The 21,311-nt window shown below is 42.5% G+C and overlaps 1 protein-coding gene across 2 annotated transcripts in view; it reads right to left on the minus strand.

Annotated features, from left to right (window-relative positions):
* Positions 1-9,697: 9,697 nt before the first annotated feature.
* LOC132582150 (uncharacterized) overlaps positions 9,698-21,311 on the minus strand; it is a 67,677-nt gene continuing 56,063 nt past the window's right edge. For both annotated transcript variants that reach the window (XM_060253626.1, XM_060253625.1), the window contains 2 exons: positions 14,432-14,579; positions 9,698-13,194 (listed from right to left, as the gene is read on the minus strand). In XM_060253626.1, the coding sequence (XP_060109609.1) occupies positions 12,890-13,194; positions 14,432-14,579 (453 nt within the window). In that variant the 3' untranslated portion in view covers positions 9,698-12,889. The remainder of the gene's footprint in view (positions 13,195-14,431; positions 14,580-21,311) is intronic.

Here is a 21,311-nt window from a genome sequence, read left to right on the forward strand (position 1 = left end):
CAGTTAGGCAAGGGTCACAGGCGAGAGTTTCAGCGCTGGGTTGGGAAATGCGTAGGGTTGCCAACCCCCAGGTGGGGGCAGGGGATCCCCCAGTTTGGAGACCCTCCCCCCGCTTCAGGGTGATCAGAAAGCGGAGGGAGGGGAAGGAAATGTCTGCTGGGAACTCTATTGTTCCCTATGGAGATTTATTCCCATAGAAAATCATGGAGAATTGATCTGTGGGTATCTGGGGCTTTGGGGGAGCTGTTTTTTGGGGTAGGTGCACCAAATTTTCAGTATAGCATCTAGTGCCTCTCCCCAAAATACCCCCCAAGTTTCAAAAAGATTGGACCAGGGGGTCCAATTCTATGAGCCCCAAAAGAAGGTGCTTCTATGCTTCATTATTTCCTATGGAAGGAAGGAATTGAAAAGGTGTGCCGTCCCTTTCAATGTGATGGCCAGAACTCCCTTTGGAGTTCAGTTATGCTTGTCACAGCCTTGATCTTGGCTCCACCCCCAAAGTCTCCTGACTCCACCCCCAAAGTCCCCAGATATTTCTTGAATTGGACTTGGCAACCCTAGAAATGCGTGCTGATTTGGGGGATGAAGCCAAGAGAGGGAAGAGTTTGGGGAGAAGAGGGACCGCAGAGTACCTATAGTGCCGTACAGTTCACCTTTCAACGCAGTGATTTTCTGTAGGGACACTGGTCTTGGTTGCCTGGAGATAAATTGTAATAGCGGGAGACCTCCCGGTGCTACCTGGAGGTTGTCAACCATGGACAGGACAAAAGGGAGATGTAGTAAAACAAACGACAACAGTGGCCACTGGGAACAATGGGAAATGTCCGAAGGCCAATGGGTTATAATGGGAGCCAAGAACGCCAGTTGATTTGCATGTGCTCCTTTGAAATACATGACAGCAAACCAAAAGTTGCAACGGAATCATGGAATGGGTTTTGAAAAAACCTGTCTCTGGAATTACAGCCTGCAGAGCGGTATGATTAATGGGTTCAGATAGACTGCTCTGTCAATGGCATATGGGACGTCTGTTGTTTCCCCTGTGTTTTGTTTTGCCTTTTTTCCACCTTTTTTCCACCACTCTTTCCCTCCCCCCCCCCCTTTTTGCAATAAACCTTATTTTAAAAGCCTGTTTCTCTGGGATATCTCTTTTAATCTCTTCCTTGTACACTAGACTGCACAGTTGCTACCAGGTTGGTTGTAAGCGATTTTGTTGTTGCTCTAGTACTGTGCTGGAAGACTACCTTCTCATGAGGAAAGCCTAGATGTTCTCAGGAGGTTGCTTGCTCGGTGAAAGATGACAACAATCCCAGATAGGAGTGTCAAGGGTATATGATAGCTGTGCTCCCCTGCTAGAACTTCCAAACAAGTTTGACTTGAATCCCACCTATAGCAGACTAGCAAGCAAGCGAAGCCTTTTCAGCTGACCTCTTTCAGCCCAGTTTATACCCAAGGACTCAACTGCATTCTGCTCCAGCAACTGCTTGACTGATTTCAACAGGTTCACATTGGCAGCTAAACTGGAGCGGTTTTGGTTCCGTAGCAGCATGTCATACTTGGGTATGGCTCTCTCGGGAACAATGTTCAAGAGGCTGGTGCCTTTCAGTTTCCTGGTTTCGAAAACCATGACTTTTCCCTTCACTCTTCCAAGGCTCTTCATTTTCTGCTCAGGAGGGGTAGAGGGAGAAAAAAAAATCACCTAGTATCCAGGGGTAAGAACAGAAAAAGAGCCCTGCTGGATCAGACCAATAGTTCATCTAGCCCAGTATCTTGTCCCACAAAGTGACCAACAAGTTCCTTTAGAAGTTCAACAACAGGGAATAGAGGCGAGACCTTCCCCTGATGTTACTCAGGGATTCAGAAGTTTAGTACTTCTAAATGTGGAGGTTCCCCTCAGCCATCATGGCTAGTATCCACTGACAGACATCCTCCATGAATCTATGTAATCCTCTTTTAAAACTGTTTTTTTTCCTGTGGCCATCACTACATCCTCTAAGAAGGAATTCCACATTTCAGTTACTCTCTGTGTAAAGTAGTATTTCCTTTTGTCCTGAACCTACTGCCCATCATTGGATGCCTTCAAGTTCTAGTATTTTGGGAGAGGGAGATAATTTTCTCTTTAGAGAGCCAGTCTGGTGTAGTGTTTGGTTGTACATGGGGTCCAACTATTTAAATGTTTCTCAAAATGTAAAGCAGGCAGACCAATCTTATGAGTTACCCAGGCTAATGAACAGACGGAGCATCTCCCCGCATTTCCGATGTCCTGTTCTACTCGTCCTCTCTGGGTGGATCACCAGGGATCGCTCCCAGCTTTCTAGCTGCTGGACCCTCCCTTCAGTGATGTCACAGAGCCAGGGTTCCGGCTTCCATGGAGACGGAGAACTCTAAAAGATGTACCAGATGACCGTTGGGCTCAGAGCAGACCCAATGGTCATTGTGTCCAGAGCACATGCTGTTCTCTGGCTGCAGAGGCTGTGGCTCTGGTAGTGGACCAAAAGACGCCTACCTTTGGGCACTTTGGGGTCTTCGTCTGCCATGGAGGCTTGCTGGGTGACCTGGGGCCAGTCAGAGATTCGTAGTCCTGTCTACCTTGCAGGGTCGCTATGAGGATTCAATGGAGGCGAGGAGAACCCTGCAAGCCACCTGGAGACTGAGTGGGAAAGCGGTCTGGATCTAAGCCTGCCAAGGAGAGTTTCTAGCTCCAGGCTGAGGAAATTCCTCAAGATTGGGGAGGGGCGCTTGAGCCTGGGAAGGATGAGGCTTGGGGAGGGGAACAGTGCCAAAGAAGTCCACTCTCCCAAGCTGCCTTTTCCTCCAGGGGAACTGATCCCTGTCCTCTGGAGACGAGCAACAATTCCAGGAAATGGCCAGTTTCCCCTTGGACACTGGTAGACTCCTTTCAAATGGAGGCAGCAAACCCTTTCTGCCCCATGCAGCCTCCCATCCTCCGGCTTTCTTCTTCATTCCAATGAGGGAGACCCTGGTCAGCTGCACCAGAATAGGTAGCTTTTATAGTCCACTTTCCTAAGCTGCCATTTTCTCTGTTGGACCTGTTCTCTGCTGTCTGGAGATGAGTTGTAATTCTAGAACTCTAGGCTCCATCGGGAGTTTGTAACCCTGACAGCAGGGCCAGATGTCTGCTCTGAACACTCCATAAGTAAGGATACATTTATATATCAGTCTGCAATTCTGACATGTTTGCCTCATTGTTTTCTCCCGGAATTAAATCTGAAAAATGATGACCTTATAAACTTAGCTTGTTATCCATGTTAAAACATTTAATTATATTGATGTTTGCAGGGCTTTCTTTTGCAGAAAAAGCCCAGTAGGAACTTATTTGCATATTAGGCCACACCCCTGACTTCTCCATTGTTTCATACAACTTTTTTTGTAGAAAAAGCCCAGCAGGAACTTCTTTGCATACTAGGCCACACTCCGTTGCCAAGCCAGACAGAACTACGTTCCTGCTCGAAAAACGTCCTGTATGTTTGTATGCTAATTTGCTTTTCAGCCTCTGCCTTATATTTACGGACTGGTAAGTTTCATTTCAGCTTGTTTCTGGAAGTGTATGTCCACACAAAAGCTCACACCTTGAATAAAACTTCGTTGGTCTTAAAGCTGGACTCAAGCTGATGTTACAGTTTTCCTCAGCTGATGCTGGCCAATCAGAAAACTTGTAGAGCAACCCTCAGCTGATGCTGGCCAATCAGAGAACTGGTAGAGCAAACAATTGCATTAGCTCTCCACTCTAGGAAAGATTAATTCCTAATCTCCCAGATTCTCAGAAACAAGTAGCCATTAAAACCTGGTGTTCTTTTGGAACCCATCACAACTCTCTACTGGAATTACTGGATATGCTCACCACTTTTGATATAATCACTCACTTCTGATGGAGCTTGCTCTGTGACCTGCCATTCTCCCAGGAAGCAACCATCACCACAGGATACAGTGAAGTTAAGCCCTACTATTTTGTTGGAACTCAGTCCTAAAATGGCTGACTGACTCCATCTTAGGTAATAGTAATGTTGTTTCTGCAATGTCATGCTGAGTCATGCTGCATCATGGTCCAGCTGTTACCTGTTACTGAGGTAAGGTGGGATGACCTCACCTGTAATTAGGCTTTGTGCTGACTCACAAAGCTGATGCAACCTTCTGGTAAGATTGCATGATTGGTACGTGTACTTAGGGAAGCTCAGTCTGCCTGTAAGGATTGTGGGTACTGTGAGGCTCACTATCTGGGTGGCAGCGAACACTGCTGGTGTTGGATCCTATGCTACTGTGCTTGGATCGTACTGTGTATACTTACTGCTGTATACTGTTATCTACTGAAGTGTGTACTGATTACTGTGTATGACCTTGGCCTGGCAACGACTCTGAATATTGGATACTATCCTGGTAAATATATCTACCATTGAGTACAGTTGTTTCTCTTGTCTATTAATTCCTGTGCTTTGCCTGTCCCTCTCCTTCAGCTCTTCTGCTGCGTGCAAATTCTCTAACATTGGTTATGGGCCCAGAGCTCCAAGTGCTCCCAGTGTTTCCAGAGGTGCTGCTGTTCTGAAGACAGAGGAGGCAACACAGCGTTTTTGGAAGAGACGGAGGCAGACTTCCAAGTTGCACAGGTGTCCAGTGATAAGTAGCAGAGATGGAAGCTGCAAATGTTGTTTCCTTCTCTGGGCTCAGCATTACTAAGCTGAACGGGACTAACTATGCCACGTGGTCCCAGAAGGTCAGTCTGTTATTAAAGCACCAAGAGCTGTGGGAGGTGGTGGCTGCTCCTTTACGGGGGTTGTTGGCAGCTGCTGAAGACAGAAAAGCTGCAGACCTTTTGCGTAAAAAGGATGTTAAGGCTTTGTCTTTAATAGGTCTTTCTCTAGACGACTCCCAGCTGGTGCATATAGCAGGACTGGAGAAGGCTCATGACTGTTGGAATGCTTTGAAGCAAATTTACGTCCGAGGAACGGTCGGCTCTCAGATACGTCTGGTGAGGAAGCTTCTGCATACCAGGTTGGCAGCTAATGCAGATATGTTATCTCATATTGAGGCTATGCGTAGAATGTTTCTAGAACTAAGAGAGCATAACCAAATGTTTTCTGAATCACAGGAGGTGTGCATACTTTTAAGTTCCCTAGATGCATCATATGACGCTGTGATAACGAGCCTGGAGGGTTTGCCTGAGACAGGGTTAACCATGAACGTCGTAACTGGACGGCTTCTTGATGAATTTGGCAAGAGACAGTCCAATTCCTCTCTACGTGCAGAGAGAAAGCCTGTCTGTAAGCCAGAGAGGGGCAGTGGATTTACTGTTAAGGAGGATCCTGACTGTCAAACAGGTAATGTAATGGCTGTAAGGAAGAAATGCTTCCGGTGTGGCTCTTCTAAACATTTGTTTAGGAATTGTCAAGGCCAGAAAGGGAAAGAGACGGTCTGAAAAGAGGTCAGCTGCTGATAAGAGTGGTAATGTGCATCCCGTTACTACTGGTAAGTCAACTAACCACACTCAATCTTTCCTAATTGACAGCAGAGCGTTGGAGAACCTCTGTAGAGAGAGGAGTTTGTTTACTACTTACACACCTGTTGATAACCAGTCTGTTGTTTTGGCAGATGGAGTTAAGGCAACTGTTTTTGGCAGAGGGAAAGTGTTCCTGCCAAGCCTAAGGAAAGAGCTTAATATGGGTTTTGTTCCTTCACTTAAGATGAATCTGCTGTCTGTGTCTGCTCTGTGCAGGGAAGGTTTCAAACTGCAATTTGACACCTCGTGCTGTGAGCTGAGGACCAGTGATGGCTTGTGTGTAAAGGCTATGCTGAAGGAAGATTTATACTTCTTGCATACCAAGGTACAAACGTGTAATAACGTCTGTGTAAATAAACCAGTGCATGATAATTGCTGTCATCTTTTACACAGGAAATTAGGGCATGCTGGTTTTCCTGCTCTAAAGAAGATTGTTGAACAGGCAGAAGGCATTAGTCTTAAACCTTGCAAGGAATTTCTTGACTGTGAAATCTGCAAGCTGGTAAAGTCTTCAAAAGCTCCTGTGCGTATTCCAAGTAAATTTACTAGTAAAAAACCTCTTGACCTAGTGTTCTTAGATCTGATAGGGCCCTTTAAGGAGTCAGTAGGTGGGGCCAAGTATGTATTAAGCATAGAAGATCACTATTCAAGGTATGGGTTTGTTTACCTGTTGAAAGCTAAAACTGAAACCTTTCAAAATATGCAGAATTGGCTAAGGTTTGTTAAGAGAAAAACTGGAAATGTGCCTGCATGCATTATTTCTGACCGAGGCTCTGAGTTTGTTAATAAACATTTTCAAAGTTTGTTTGCAGAGCTTGGAATTGAGCACCGATTGACTGCTCCATACAGACCTACCCATAATGCTTTTTGTGAGAGAAGAGGCCGTACATTGCAAGACATGTGCCAGTGTATGTTACGTGATGCAGATATGCCCTGGAGATTTTGGGCAGAGGCTATGTGCTGTGCCAACTACAACCTGAACAGAGTTTGGTGTTCATCAACTGGCAAAATACCAGCAAGCCTATGGCATGACAAGGTAACAAACTTGGTAAATTTGCATGTATTTGGAGTTACAGCTTTTGTTCATATTCCTCAACAGCTCAGACGTAAAGGCCAACTGAAGGCTAGACGTATGAGGTTTCTCGGGTATGAGAGAAACGGGAGCTGTTATCGTTTTGGCACGCTCGACAGTCGTGAGGTGGTGATTAGTGCTTCGGCCACATTTCTGGAGAGATCAGAGGGCTGGGATCGTTGCACCCAATCACCAGCGTTCTGTCCTGAGGATGACCAAGGAATCCGGCTACAAGTCAGCTCGATGCCTAGCAACCCAGAGGAGGGAGAGGCGGCTGAGTTAACCCCTGCTGTACCTAAAGAGGAGATGCCTGATGAGGAGGAGATGGAAGAGAAGTCTACTCGTGAGGAATTCTCCGGGAGGAATGTGCCAACTGATGAGCCTGCATTGAGGAGATCTACACGTGAAAGAAGAGCTCCTGAGAGATTTAGTCCTGTAATGTCTGCTATACATGAGCCTGAGAAATATACTGATATTTTCTCTTTGTCCAAGGAAGAGCAGTGTAACTGGAGGGCTGCTATGGATGATGAACTTTCTTCCCTGAAACGTTTAAATGTTTATGTTGAGACTGATACTGTACCTGCTGGTGTAAAACCCATAGGCAGTAGATGGGTATACAAGGTGAAAACAGACCAGTCTGGGGGAAAAAAGTATAAGGCGAGGCTTGTAGCACAAGGCTGCAGACAGACTAATGAGATTTATGATGAAGTGTTTGCTCCAACATTAAAGAGCAGTTCACTTCTGACTGCCTTAACTGTGGCAGCTAGAGAAAAACTCCATTTTACCCATTTGGATGTCTGTGTGGCATACCTGAATGCTAATTTGGAGCACCAAATTTATTTAAAGAGACCAGAAGGTATTCCTGGTACTGGAAAGGGATACTGGTTGCTAAATAAGAGCTTGTATGGTCTAAAGCAAAGTGGTCATCAATGGTCAAAATGCCTAGTGGGTACACTTAAACAGCTAGGGTTTACCCAGAGCATTGCTGATCCATGTGTGTTTACCAAGGGAAGTGGTGAAACAAGATGTATTGTTCTTACTTTTGTGGATGACTTAGGGATTCTAACCAAGACAAAGAAACAAACAGATGATATTGTTTCAGCCTTAAGTAAGAAGTTTAAACTGAGAAATCTTGGTACTGTACAGACCTATGTAGGTGTAGATATTGCAAAAACTACACAAGGTTTTAAACTGTCACAAAAACCAAAAATCATAGATTTGTTGGACAAGTACAAGATGACTGATTGCAAAACTGTTTCAACCCCTATGGTGACTGGCTTTGTAAACGATGTTACTGATAGCCCACCATGTAATGTTGAAATGTACAGGTCGTTAATTGGTAGTCTGAGCTATATCAGTAATTGGACTCGGCCAGACATATCAGTAGCCTGTAATCTGTTGGCAAGAGCTACCCAGAACCCAAAGCAGAATCACTGGATTGCTGCTAAGCGAGTGTTGAGATATTTAAAGAACACTGCTGACTGGTGTCTTTATATCGAACCTAGGGGGGAGCTAGCACTGAAAGTGTATACAGATGCAAGTTTTGCAAGTGACTGTGAAACCAGAAAGTCAACAACAGGTCTTTCCATTTATTTGGGAGAGGTATTAATATGCTGGAAGACACAAAAGCAGCGTGTGGTTGCATTGTCCATCGCCGAGGCAGAGTTCTGCGCCCTTTCTACCGCTTGTACTGAGGTAGAATGGTTTAGACAGCTACTAAAGGACCTGCATATAGAGGCAGAGAAACCTGTTGAAATTCTGGAAGACAATCAAGCTGTGATTGAGATTGCAAAAGCTGAAGGAGTAAAGACAAGGAATAGGTACACTGACATACGGTACCAGAATGTCAGATCATGTATCATGGAAGGGTTGATAAACATAAGGTATTGTGATACTGGCCACAATACAGCAGATATGTTTACTAAACCCCAGACTATGGAAAAGCATAATGAGCACTGTAAAAGGCTCGGATTGAGAAACGAACAGAACTATTAAGAGGAGAATGTTGGAACTCAGTCCTAAAATGGCTGACTGACTCCATCTTAGGTAACAGTAATGTTGTTTCTGCAATGTCATGCTGAGTCATGCTGCATCATGGTCCAGCTGTTACCTGTTACTGAGGTAAGGTGGGATGACCTCACCTGTAATTAGGCTTTGTGCTGACTCACAAAGCTGATGCAACCTTCTGGTAAGATTGCATGATTGGTACGTGTACTTAGGGAAGCTCAGTGAGCTTGCTCAGTCTGCCTGTAAGGATTGTGGGTACTGTGAGGCTCACTATCTGGGTGGCAGCAAACACTGCTGGTGTTGGATCCTATGCTACTGTGCTTGGATCGTGCTGTGTATACTTACTGCTGTATACTGTTATCTACTGAAGTGTGTACTGATTACTGTGTATGACCTTGGCCTGGCAACGACTCTGAATATTGGATACTATCCTGGTAAATATATCTACCATTGAGTACAGTTGTTTCTCTTGTCTATTAATTCCTGTGCTTTGTCTGTCCCTCTCCTTCAGCTCTTCTGCTGCGTGCAAATTCTCTAACATATTTTGCTTGTGTTTGAGCAAGAGAGAGAACCACTTTTCTTGTTTTGTAAGCAGGGCTTTATTGTAGCAGGAACTCATTTGCATACTAGGCCACACCCCCTGATGTAGCTAACCCTCCTGGAGCTTACAGAAGGCCCTGTAAGCTCTGGGATGATTGACTACATCAGGGTTGTGTGGCCTAATATGCAAATGAGTTCCTGCTAAAAAAGCCGTTTGTAAGACGGTGGGAGGGAGATCCTCAACTTCAGATTCTCTTTCCCCCCACAGGAAAGTACCCTGTCCTTAGCAGCATCTGACCAGTGGTTGTGCTTCCAGGCCTTTTTCACACTTATAAGTAACTGTTGCAGTGGCACTATTCACTTGGCTTCCTGGAACATGCCAATGTCATTGAGGGAAAACAGAGTTCAAAGTGAGTAGGAGCTGTTCTCTTCCTCTGCACTAGCATCATTTGTCACCAGCCAGATCATATTAGATACATTGCAACTTCATTGTCCCCAGGAAAAGAGTGGAGAGATGCGCATGCACCAACACAGCAGTCTGAAGAGATAGTACTTAAAAGGGTAAGGGAGGCAGGGAATGTCCAACTCTCTTTTATTCCAAAAGTATTAGGAACAGAACATTTTGTCTCAGATACAGTTTGTTTGCAAGGAAAACATTTTGCACCACTTACATGTTATAAAAACGTTATTGCTGCAGTTAATAACTTCTGTGTTTAACACAAATGACAAGTACAGCTTAAAAAACTGCTCCCACTGCCCAGCAACTGTGTAATACTGTGACAATGAGAAGCTCTCAGCAAAGGATGCTAAAACTGTAGTTACTAGAATTTTTACACAGGACAAAAAATGCTGAACTGTAAAATGCTTGTAGAAAGTGTAACGATACGCCAGTGTAAAGCAATATACAATAACTTAGCTACAAAACATTTTAAGTACAATATTAATTGTAAATATTTGTTGCTATCCTATAAACACACACCATGTTTCAGCACTTCACCGGATTGTCCAGTTGCTGTTAAATTTCAAAGTTTAAAAAGGTTTCATTGAAAATATCTGCATATTTAGCAGCAAGAGTTTTGCAAGTATTCACATCAGGGTCCCTGAATAAGTAGTGAATCAGAACCAGTGAGTTTATAAACCAGATATTTTGCCAGTGTTCAAGTAAATTCCATATTGATAAGTGGATTCCAAAGCCCAGATCTTCAGATCCAGCTTGTGCTAGAGTAAGGGCACCTATAGAACAGGCAATGGAAACTGAGCACCAAGACCAGAGAAGGGGGGAGCACATGGAGGTGCCATGACAGTGCAAGCCCTGGGAACTGACGCTGTGCTGCAAGAGTCTCTTATTGCAGCATGGCGATATACAGAATGGCACTCATGATTTGATGCGGCGGCCCAACCCTTTTTTTCTTCTGACAAATCTTGGCAGTTCAGTCCAAAGCAAATGTACAAGAATCTGGACATTGCATAACAGCTCAAAATGAGAAATTATGTACTTAAAATGATCGGAAGAAAAAGAAATACAATAGTATGCATTTCTTTGATCTTGCAAACCAGGAAGGAGCAGATTCCCTCAGAAAGAGTGTAACATAACCCATCTGGCTTTTTTGATTACACCTTTCACTGCAGTGCACCGACCAGCACAGGCTCCAGAGTTCTCTAAATAATGCAAGGGTTAATGGTCAACTGGTTCTTGCTAGCTAATGTTCAGCCTGCGCTCATATAGGCTTATGAGACTTGATATTTTATCTAACCTGAGTATATTGTCTCATATGTGTCTGAGGGGGGAAAAGTTATTTGGACTCCAGCATGACAGAAGGGAACAAGTCCTTGTAATTGCACTTTGGGATGCACAAGGCCTAGGCTAGTCCAAGAGAAAAAGGCAGATTTGTGGAAGGATAGTTAGCCTGCACATCCCTTGAAAGGATGCACATCCCTTGAAAGGTATCATGGCAACCCCCCAGAAACAAAATGGAAAGATTCAACAAATTACCACACTTTCAAAGCTGGTGAAACTACTATCCTAGCTCCAGGCAACCAGAGGACCCAGGTCTATGCATACATACAAACAAAAAGCCGATTCCCTAGGATGTCTGTACTACTTCTTCTGAGTGCCTGTTTCAAAATTAATCCACTCATTTTTAATGCTTAAAATCTATTGTTAACAGATAATCATGAGGCTTCTTACAATTCAATGTTGAGAGTTTATTACAGCATTTCATTTTGTCTTTGTTGGAAGAACTTTGATTTGCAGCATTACTTTGGAAAATCAAAGCAAATTTTTAAAAAGGATTTAATTCAGAATTTAATGGGCCCAAATGAATCAAACTATTTTTTTTCCCAGACATGATAAAGGATCCTAATTTTTGAAAGAAAAAAAAAAGTATTTTGTATGTTTATACTGATATTTCCTTGTTTTTTCTTGTCTAACTTTCCCCCTTTCCCTTTATTTTCTGTATGTTTATGCCTGTGTTCTTCAACTTGAACTAAGATCAATAAATAATTTTTAAAGGATCCTAGAGAACATCTAATGGTTTTTATTTGCCCATTTAGGCAGCTTGTTTGATTTACCTGTCAAAAATGTGAATTAAAAAACAACCACCATCATTAGTGGCTTCACTCTCCCATACAAAAAAAAAATGTGCTTGTAAAATTTTGTCTTGAAATTCCCAGATGGAATTGACAGATTACACACACACAGCATTGCAACCAAAGTGGTTTGCTGCGTTATGTACAGGGGGAAATTTATATTAATGAACCTTATTCAAATGAACCTTAACTCTTAAAACAAGCCAATCAGAACACTGAAACCATTTTACATGTTAAAAGAGTTAACCTGTTTGTAGTAACATACTATAGATTATGTCATTTTAAAAAATGGCAGCTAGTTCAGGTCTATGTTAGAAGCAGGTCTTTGGTGAAAATTTAAATGAATATGCCAGGTTTTCTTTCATTTTAATCTTATTATAAAATGTTATTATAAGGTCATAACATTATTATAAAAGTGAATCGAAAGTGCTCTATGCTTTGCAATTCACTTTCAAAACACATTGTTGTAATACTAGGAACAGGCTGGATTTAAAGCGGGAACATAAATCTCTCTTGCTGTATTAGAGATCTGTGACTGGATTCTCTAATGTGTAGTGTAGCCTACAAAGGAGCTGTCTATGTGGGGGATTTGGATCAAGGAAACCACTGGTAACTCTATGGCCAGCACCACCACTTCCCTCATCTAAGTCCCTCCTCCCCAGGGCTGCCTTTTAAGGCCTAGCTACAGATTGTGAGATCCAATGACAGATCAAGTCTGGTCCTTGGCTGTATAACCTCAGAACAGAAAGTACCTAGTTTTCTAGGTGCAGGGAGCTTGTGAGTGTGTATACACAGAACATACAGACATGCAACTAGAAATGATACAGCCCAGCAAAGGAGACCTTGCATGAAATGGCTGCTTTAAGCTCTGGGTTGCTTCCCACAGGGACAGAAGCAATTCTTGCATCAAATGTTTAATGCCCCTGAATGCATTCTGGAATATTTCTGGAAATGTCCAAAACCTGTCAGTTGTTTAACTTGGAGAGACAATGACAATCGTGTCTTGCATTCACCCCATACCATGTATCCTATTAATCCTTGCTACAGGCCAACTTGCAGCGATGATATACTTGATATGTTTTAGGAGTACAGAAGGGGAGGGAAAAAGTTCACCAGTTAGACCTTTGCTGAGCAGAGCAGATGACGCTTGCTCAGATCTTCAAGTATAACAATCAGACATGGAAAATATCCGTTCTGTAGTCCTCACGCTCTGTGTAATGTGAACCATTTGTCTCTGTGTGAAGACTCCCGGGCACATCTTTGTTTTCAGTGTTTGGCTCAGTCGCTCCAGATTTTTCAAATGTGCTCTTTTTGTTAGTTTCTGGACAGTTCTGTACATATATTACACGGTTATAAGCCTTAAGTCTTTTCCACAACTGCATGTAGACTTTGCACTGAAAATACATAAACAGAAGTCCTCCCGTGAAACCAATAGCTACCACCACCAGTTTAGTCCAAAATGGCCATTCAAGAATCCCTGTAGAAAAGAAAAGGGGAAAGACAGTTTAAAAGCTGGCATACTCTGCATCTGTTAAATACAGAAGCAACAAGACAAAAATCCTCAAATCCAAGACTCTCTAAACTATGAGGTGCTTCAGATTAAGCTCTGCAGACATTACATGCGCATTTAAAAGGACTGCCCTAAAGCAATTGTGCCGAGCAAATATGAATTCTGTGACTTGCACATAAATAATGCCAATTTAGTAAAATTACACATTTTGCATGAAGTAATTAAAGTTTCTGCAATCTGTGGGGAGTAGCAAGAAAATATGCAAAGCACTGGAGACTTGCCTCCTTCAGGCCTGTGCAATTTCACTAAGCATTAGCTTTAGACTTCCAAGCTTATTTTATTTTGGCCAAGCAAAGTGAAAACTTTTGTTTAACATAAGAACATAAGAGATGCCATGTTGGATCAAGCCAATGGCCCATCCAGTCCAACACTCTGTGTCACACAGTGGCCAAAAAACTCAAGTGCTATCAAGAGGTCCACCAGTGAAGCTAGAAGCTCTTCCACTGTGCCCCACCCCCCACAAGCACAAGAATACAAAGCATCACTGCCCCAGACAGAGAGTTCCAACAATAAGCTGTGGCTAATAGCCACTGATGGACCTCTGCTTCATATGCTTATCCATTCCCCTCTTGAAGCTGTCTATGCTTGTAGCCGCCACCACCTCCTGTGGCACTGAATGCTGTGGCAGTAACTTGCTGATAATTACAAGATACAAGTACATGAAGCTGCCTTACATTGTATCAGACCACTGGTCTATCAAGCTCAATAAAGTCTCCTCTGACTGCCATTGGTTCTCCAGGGTTTCAGATGCAGGTCTAGTAGCTTAGCGTTTCTTAGTTGTAACATGGCTCAGAGGACTTCTCTCAGACGGAAGAGATGCCTAAGCCACCTTTTAGCCCATGTATGGACCACACTGATCCCGTTTCCCTGATGGACTACATTAACAGGCGCTACTGCTGGAGAAGCAAGTTAATACTGCTGTGAAAGAAATCTTTCTTCCAACTCAATTTAGCTTGGAAGGTGCCCCCCCCCCTTGACCGGGCTAGCCCCGCTACCTGGATCCATGTGCCGCTGGGATGCCGATCCCTGGGTTAGCACTTAGATTCTAAGAATGCCTATAATTGTTCCATGAAAGTAGGATAGCTTAAACAAAACAAAAGTAAACAAAAACAAATGTTGTGTCAAGAAAAGCAAACTCACATACCAGTAGACTGCCCTTGCTTAATCTCTTCAGCAGTCCGGTCTATAAGGACATAGAGAGACCACACTACGCAAGTGATAGCAATTACGTGGAAAGTGACCGAGCACATGATCTTCCTTCGCTCGCTGGTTGTCATCTGCAGCTTCTCCCACTAGGAAGAAATACAGATCAAGAGGTTAGGTCAGAAACAGGTCTAGGAATATTTCCCCACGATAGAAACCAACATCCATTTAACAGAGGCAGTTCTTTACAATTGAGCAGCAGCAATATAGCATTTGCTAAACGTGCAATCCTAAAAAGAGTTGTTCCCGTCTAAGCCCATCTCTGCTTAGGGTTCTACTGTTGCTTCCCAAAGTTTTCTACAGGCCAACAACACTGATATCCTACTTATTATCATACCAGTTCCTTTATTTCTCTGAGGGTTGAATGAAACCTGCTACTTTTATAAAATGAATGACAAAAGCTCCATTCAATGTGAAAGAGAAGCATCGTAACTGATAACTGATTTTGCAGAGCAGGTTAGGAAGCCTGAGGGTACCCAAGGACCCAGCTTTACTGTTTGAAAAGCAGGCTGACACAGCAATCAAAAGTGCCTTCCAATAGCTAAATCTAGTTTACCAACTCACTCCTTTCCTGAACTCCTTTTGCGCAATTATCAATACTCTCAACTTGTGGAGTCAGTTTGGTGTACAGAGCCAGTTTGGTGTAGTGGTTAAGTGTGTCGATTCTTATCTGGGAGAACCAGGTTTGATTCCCCACTCCTCCACTTGCACCTGCTGGAATGGCCTTGGGTCAACCATAGCTCTGGCAGAGGTTGTCCTTGAAACGGCAGCTGCTGTGAGAGTCCTTTCAGCCCCACCCACCTCACAGGGTGTCTGTTGTGGGGGAGGAAGGTAAAGGAGATTGTGAGCCGCTCTGAGACTCTTGAGCAGAGGCCGGAATATAAATCCAATGTCTTCTTCTAAAATCCAAAGATTGCAACCACGAAAAGATGAGACATTACTTTCAATAAACCTAAGAAAAACTTTTTTTTGCAGAAAAGGCATGAAAATAAAATTAGCAAGTTAACTATGCCCAAAATAATAGAAGCACTACCTGAAATACACACACACACACTGTGGCTAACAGCCACTGATGGACCTCTGCTCCATATTTTTATCCAATCCCCTCTTGAAGCTGGCTATGCTTGTAGCCGCCACCACCGCCTGTGGCAGTGAATTCCACATGTTAATCACCCTTTGGGTGAAGAAGGACTTTTATCAGTTTTAACCCGACTGCTCAACAATTTCATCAAATGCCCACGAGTTCTTGTATTGTGAGAAAGGGAGAAAAGTACTTCTTTTTCTACTTTCTCCATCCCATGCATTATCTTGTAAACCTCTATCATGTCACACCACAGGCGACGTTTCTCCAAGCTAAAGAGCCCCAAGCGTTTTAACCTTTCTTCATAGGGAAAGTGTTCCAACCCTTTAATCATTCTAGTTGCCCTTTTCTGGACTTTCTCCAATGTTATAATATCCTTTTTGAGGTGCGGCGACCAGAACTGCACACAGTACTCCAAATGAGACCGCACCATCGATTTATACAGGGGTATTATGATACTGGCAGGGAAAGGCTGCCAGATAAAGGGAAGGCTGAGAACCAGTGTGGTATAGCAGAGCATCAGACTAGCATTTGGGAGACCCAGGTTTAGATCCCCACTTTGCCAAAGCTCGCTGGGTGACCTTAAGTCAGTCATTTCCTCTTAGCCTAAGCTTCCTCACAAGCAACAGAGCAACGAACAGCCTCCATTTATTGCCTTAGGACACTCTCACCAACATTCTCCCATTCTGACATGTACTATTTTGTTGGTTTCCTAAGCAAATGTTCTTTCAATTTGTTAATTTCACTATGAGTTTTTTTTTCTAAACTAAAACCTCAGTATTCAGGTTAAGTTGCCATGTTGGCACTTTGTGATAAATAAATCCAAAGGGATCTGTTGAGGCTGGGTGAGTGGGTGTCAACGTGGAAGATGAGGTTCAATGTGGCCAAGTGCAAGGTAATGCACATTGGGGCCAAGAATCCCAGCTACAAATACAAGTTGATGGGGTGTGAACTGACAGAGACTGACCAAGAGAGAGATCTTGGGGTTGTGGTAGATAACTGACTGAAAATGTCAAGACAGTGTGCGATTGCAATAAAAAAGGCCAACACCATGCTGGGAATTATTAGGAAGGGAACTGAAAAGAAATCAGCCAGTATCATAATGCCCCTGTATAAATCGATGATGCAGTCTCATTTGGAATACTGTGTACAATTCTGGTCACCGCACCTCAAAAAGGATATTATAGCATTGGAAAAAGTGCAGAAAAGGGCAACTAGAATGATTAAAGGGTTGGAACACTTTCCCTATGAAGAAAGGTTAAAATGCTTGGGGCTCTTTAGCTTGGAGAAACGTCGACTGCGGGGTGACATGATAGAGGTTTACAAGATTATGCATGGGATGGAGAAAGTAGAGAAGGAAGTACTTTTCTCCCTTTCTCACAATACAAGAACTCATGGGCATTCAATGAAATTGCTGAGCACTCCGGTTAAAATGGATAAAAAGAAGTACTTCTTCACCAAAGGGTGATTAACATGTGGAATTCACTGCCATAGGAGGTGGTGGCAGCTACAAGCATAGCCATCTTTAAGAGGGGATTGGATAAAAATATGGAGCAGAGGTCCATCAGTGGCTATTAGCCACAGTATGTATATATATGTGTGTGTGTGTGTGTCTGTGTATACACACACATATATTGGCCACTGTGTGACACAGAGTGTTGGACTGGATGGGCCATTGGCCTGATCCAACATGGCTTCTCTTATGTTGTTATGTTGTGAAGATAAATGGAAGAGAATGATGTAAGTTGCTTTGGGTCTCCATTTTGAAGAAAAGTAAGATATAAATGAAGTAAATAAATAATAAAGTTGAAAAGTGGGGGAAGCAGATAACAGAAAAGTTGGTTGGCAAGAGGGAAGGAGAGAAGAAAGCAGGGACAGGTGAGAGAATATGGGAGCTGCCAGAAAGAGAGGAAATTGTGATGGGGGAGGGGATGCCAGAGGAAAGGAAGTGACCCTTGCAAGCCCTTGCAAATTCCCTGCCTGTTATGCCTAACCCTACCTTGAGAACTATTGAGACTGATAAGAACCATGAGAGCAGACATTTAACACTAAAATGCTTAATATGGAAGAAAACTATCTGTCTTTGTGTCCATCCTGTTTTCTTGGGAGACAATTTCAATGGAGGCAAGTTAGACAGAATGGCTAATGACTTGAAGGCAAAGTATTTTTCTAAATCCCTTTGTGAAGTCTGTTCATACTAATCAAATTAATGGATGCATCCACATCATAGAAATTACTTTTTCCCCACTACCACATAATTCCCACTTCAGGATAGATTTCTTCTGTATGTCTCCCACAATTACGACTTGGTCTCTTAGTGCTAATACTAAACCTACAGTGTATACTGCCCACACTGCCAGAAATGTTAACTTGGTGGCAGGCAATGGGAGCTGGTTAATGGTTAATGGGAGTTGGCTCCTCCCCACAGAAGATGCCCAAGAACTGTTAAAATCAAATATTGGTGAATTTTTAAATAAAAAATGCTATCTTACTGTTTCTTGGCCTGTAATTTGAGACACAGTTACAGCATAAATCAGAATCCTTTTTATCCAAAATACTTAAGCATTTGAGGGGGGGGGGGAAGGCAATGATGGGAGAACAAAAAGAATCTAATTCAAATCCAAGAGCAGAGAGACTGCAAGTTATTAGAAAGGATTTTAAGCTTTTAGAAGCACAGCAAGAACTTCAAAGGGCTTGAAGCTATCACAAGTAGTATTAAAAATATTCAGTAAAAATACCATCTAAGCTTATCGCCAGAATCCTCAGGAAAGAGAAAGGGAAATGTTTAACTCTGTTTCTGTGAGTAATGAGAAATTTATGATAATCAAGGATATAATCAGTTTAAAAGCATTTATGGGACATCAAAAATATCAGGATATAGCTGTGACGCTATTCAAAATTTTCCTTAAAAGATTAATATTTATAAGGTGAGGCAGCAGGATATTGAATCTTTGGAAGCATCATGACTTTTCTCTATTAAAGATACGAAAAATAACAAGGCCCCATACTCACGCAGCTTGATCACGGAATTCTACAAGCCAATTTCAGGCAAGATTAAATCTACTTCACTGCTGTTATAAATGGAATTACTTCTTAAAAACAACTACCAACTTGCCCAAAGCCAGGAAAAAGACTCTCCATAGCTAGGTTCATCTAGGTCAACTTCTTTACTTTTTATTTAAAAATCTGGTCATCAACAATTACTAGGAGATTTAGGGCAGAAACGACTGCTATTTTATTTGATGGGGCTTATTCCAAGAACACTGTTCTTAGGATTGCATCCTTAATAAGAACATTACTAAATTCTAAAGAGCCAGCATAGTATACAGCTTAGAGCAGGGGTGTCAAACTCATCTGTTACATGGGTCGGATCTGACACAGATGAGACTTTGTTGGGCTGGGCCATGTGTGTCATAATAATGCCAGGTTGTAGAAATATAAACTTAGCACTCATTGGTCTTCAAGGTGCTTTCTTTGTACCTTTCCTCTGCAACCTAGGGAACTGGGCAAAGGAAGCTCTGGATCTGTCCTTCCTTCCCCAGAGGATCAGGAGGGGGAGGAGCCTCAGCCAACAGAAAGGAGAGAGGATTGGCTCAGTAGCTCTGCTGTGCAATTGAGAGATACTATCCCTCTCCCCCTCCTCCCCAAAGGAGGAGCCTCAGCTTTGGCTCTGTAGCTGCTGTGTAATTGAACAAGCATGGTAAAGTAGGCTGTGATGCAGAAGGAAGCAAGAGAGGGGGAGAAGGATGCAATGACAGCCACTTGCTCAGGGGCCTCTGGGGGCCTAATTTGTCCCCCGGGCCACTTTGGAGGAAAGTGGGTTATAAATGAAGTGAATAAAAATAAATATACTTATTCAGACAAAAGAGGTTACTAGAAGCAGACAAACAATATCACAGATGAAATAATGTTTTTGCTAGGTGCTGAAAAGATGAATATTTAAATCAAGTATCACCTTCCTTTAATTTTCAGGGTAGATTTAAAAGCTGGTTTTCACATATCTGATCACTTATCAGCGAGAGTATCTGTTAATTTCAGACAGATTTTTTCCTTTAAAGATTTTGCACTTTCACTATTTTTATTGTTCAATTTGGAGAAACAATAATTTGGACATAATGGTATTGGAAATATTGGTAGAAAATGGACCAATTCTGAATTTCAAAGACAATATTGCTAAAATGTGGCTCACTGGTAGAGCATCTGCTTGGTGTGCAGAAGGTCCCAAGTTAAATCCCCAGCATCTTTAGTTAAAACGAACAAGTAAGAGGTGACGTGAAAGACCTCAGCCTGACACCCTGGAGAGCCACTGCCAGCCTGAGTAGAAAATACTGACTTCGATGGGTCAAGCTGCCTTATACTTATTCAGAATGATGAACCTGCCTAATACTTATTCAATACAAGGCAGCTTCATGTGTTCACATGACAGACTTCAGTTGGTTTAATTTATTCAGATCAGACAAACAGCAAACACTTATACCTCCCAGCAAAGTGTTTGCTGTGTGTCTGATCTAAAGTGTCTGAACAGTTTAAGACTGAAGACAGCTTCTGAGCTTATAAACAGTGGTTATCAATTATCTGGAGGAAACACTGCTAAAATGTATTCTTTGTTATTAGGGCCCAGCCGCTGTATCTTTAAGTTACACTAGGAAATTTACAGATTATTATTGGTCAGGAGGAATGGACGTAGATTTGGAGTTGTGCTGTTCCTAAATTAATTTCTATTAACCAAAACAATGTTTAAAAATGTTTCCAATGGTAACTTATTTCTCATATGTTAGCTATTATATATAGGCATTCACAGGACTATTGCTTGAGTGCGGCTCCCTTCATGACTGATTTACTACACATTTCCTAGTTACATTCCAAAACAAAGTGTTTTTTGGCAGAGTGAGATTCAGTTTTTTCATGAAATGCTGGGGGGAAGCATGCTCTCTGAATGAAAGGTTATTTCTGTTTGCTTGCAATGGAACATGTTGCTCCTTCAGATGCCGCATTGGCTCTAAGCTTATCTACAGTGGTTAAGATGGCAACAGCGGCAGAGAGGAAAAAGAGAGCCCCTCTCTCCCTCTCAGAGCTTCACCATATTTGGAAGTGTGTCCTTAATTAAACCAACATGCTATCAGAGAAGCCAAAGAAAGAATTTAGACCATTCAAATAAATTTAATGAATACCTGATAAGATTAAACGTTCTGGAACAATAAGATAAGAGGTAAAATATTTCCATATGCTTTCTATGAATTATTGTGAATTGTTATTTGCCTTTTTGTGGTTGTTTGTATGATACAGCCTTATATTTTAATTTTTAAAAAATTAAAACAAAAAGAAAATGTGTTAAAGTAGCTGGTAAGAATTTGTTCCTTAATGATACCCAAATATACACACAGGAGCTTTAACAGGACAAGGGGGGGGTGGAACTCTAAAGGTCACTACCGACTTCACAACCAAGGTTCCAATTATATTGTGTTCTAAGAATTCCAGCAATTGACAATCTGTTTTCCTCCTTGAGAAGCCACTAAACTACAGGCCAAATTGGCAAATACCATGTCCCCAAGTCTGCTAAGGGGACATGGTGCCATTTCACAGCTTGTTTTTGAAGTTTTCAACAGTGCATGTAGGGAAGTAGACAGAAGCCCCTCACACACACACACCCCACTGCAATCTCCAGCAAGATCAGCTCCCCTGGCCACCACTTTGAAAAGTTTTTAAAAAGTGTAAAATGCCGCTTTGCTGCTGTGGCTGA

This window comes from Heteronotia binoei, chromosome 14, assembly GCF_032191835.1.
Source record: "Heteronotia binoei isolate CCM8104 ecotype False Entrance Well chromosome 14, APGP_CSIRO_Hbin_v1, whole genome shotgun sequence".
NCBI lineage: Eukaryota > Metazoa > Chordata > Lepidosauria > Squamata > Gekkonidae > Heteronotia > Heteronotia binoei.